At 35.6% G+C, this 1,762-nt stretch overlaps 1 protein-coding gene across 1 annotated transcript; it reads left to right on the plus strand.

Moving 5' to 3' along the window:
• Nucleotides 1-1,157: 1,157 nt before the first annotated feature.
• On the plus strand, nucleotides 1,158-1,757 carry LOC132008911 (olfactory receptor 4C11-like; the record flags this gene model as incomplete). Its single annotated transcript, XM_059387396.1, has 1 exon — nucleotides 1,158-1,757. A coding segment is annotated over exon 1 (600 nt), but the record flags the coding sequence as incomplete, so codon positions are not given.
• Nucleotides 1,758-1,762: the final 5 nt, after the last annotated feature.

Genomic DNA, 1,762 nt, shown 5'->3' on the forward strand with positions numbered 1-1,762 from the left:
TATAAATTGGAAGCAACATCAATCTCTCAGGAGATAAAGGATCAAATAAATGGCACTTAAAAAAAATTATACAATGTTGCATAATTAAATAAACAAACTATGGAAAGTATAGTTATACAGGAAAAAGTGTTATAATAATTTAAAGCCTATATCATAGCACAAAATTATACATAGTGATTTCAATGAGAAACTATACATGCTATGAACAAGAAGTTGAAAGAGACAACTCATACTATATTCAAAATTATGGAATATTTTTAAATGACATTTTTAGAAGGAATTATCTGAGAAGTCAGGGTAAAAAGGAATGTATATAAGAAAAAAACACATCTAGATTATAGGGATTTTAAGGAATTTTAAACCACATTGAATTCATATGTATATACACTCAATATTCTAATAAGTTCAATTTAAGACTGTAGTAAAGATAGCAAACAGTAGATTTCCTGAGTTATTTCAACCTCAACATTCCCCAGACATTTGTGATATAATGACCATCAGTGAAACTGACATTGAGCACAACAAATATAAGAAAAAGACTATCAAAATAGATTCTTGTAAAGCATATTTAAACCAAGATACTGATAGGGTCAGTGATGAAGGGATGAGGGATCCAAAAATTAATGAACTAAACTAGGAATATTATCTTCAGGAGGAATTCTCCAATAATATGAGTGCTTAATTATAATAAGATAGTGTATTTTTAGACTTCAAAGCACATAGATAAAATGTAGTATATGTGTGTGTATGTGAGCATAAAAATCTTTTTTTTTTTTTTTCAATTCTTAGGGAAACTCAGGGTCCATGTTTCATATGAAGGCTAAATTCCAAGGCAGTTAAGTCCCTTGCCCAAGGAAAGTACAAATTCTGCTATGCTTAACCTTGGTAGGAATCAAAATTTTTAAAAGACATTTAATGTTTATTCCTCAAATGCAAAGGCTTTAATGAAATGCAGTTAATTTCTGAATCAACAGATGGATCTGGGAGAGACTTGAACTTCTACAGATTCACAAAATTTAATAGAGGATGAAAAGCAGCTGGAGATAACATAACATGGAACGAAAAGAAGGAATTCAGAGATCAGTCCACTGGCCTTCCCCTGAAACCACTTCTTTTCTTCTCTTTGCAGATTAAACATTTTACCTGGAGTCACTAGCATGGCATTGAATAGCAGTGTGACTGAATTCATTCTGTTTGGGTTGACACAGGATGCAGGAAAGCAGAAAGCAATATTTGGGGTCTTCTTGATGTTTTACCTTGCCACACTGTTGGGGAACTTTCTTATTATAGTGACCATTAAAACAAGCAGGACCCTTGGTAGTCCTATGTACTTCTTCCTATTCTATCTGTCCTTTGCTGATGCCTGCTTCTCTACAACCACAGCCCCCAGATTGATTGTGGATGCCCTTTCTCAGAAGAAGACCATTTCCTACAGTGAATGCATGACTCAGCTCTTTGCATCCCACTTCTTTGGGTGCATGGGAGTCTTTGTGCTCATTCTCATGGCTTTTGATCGCTATGTAGCCATTTGTAAGCCCTTGCGATACACAACCATCATGAGCCACCATGTCTGCCGTGTGCTGGTGATTCTAAGCTGGGTGGCATCCTGTATCCACGCCTCAGCACAACTTCTCCTGGCTTTGAGATTGCCTTTCTGTGGCCCAAATGTGATTGACCACTATTTCTGTGATTTGCAGCCCTTATTGAAACTAGCTTGCATGGACACTTATGTGATAAACTTGCTAGATGTTTCCAACAGTGG

Source organism: Mustela nigripes, unplaced genomic scaffold (genome assembly GCF_022355385.1).
Source record: "Mustela nigripes isolate SB6536 unplaced genomic scaffold, MUSNIG.SB6536 HiC_scaffold_2092, whole genome shotgun sequence".
NCBI classification, from domain to species: domain Eukaryota; kingdom Metazoa; phylum Chordata; class Mammalia; order Carnivora; family Mustelidae; genus Mustela; species Mustela nigripes.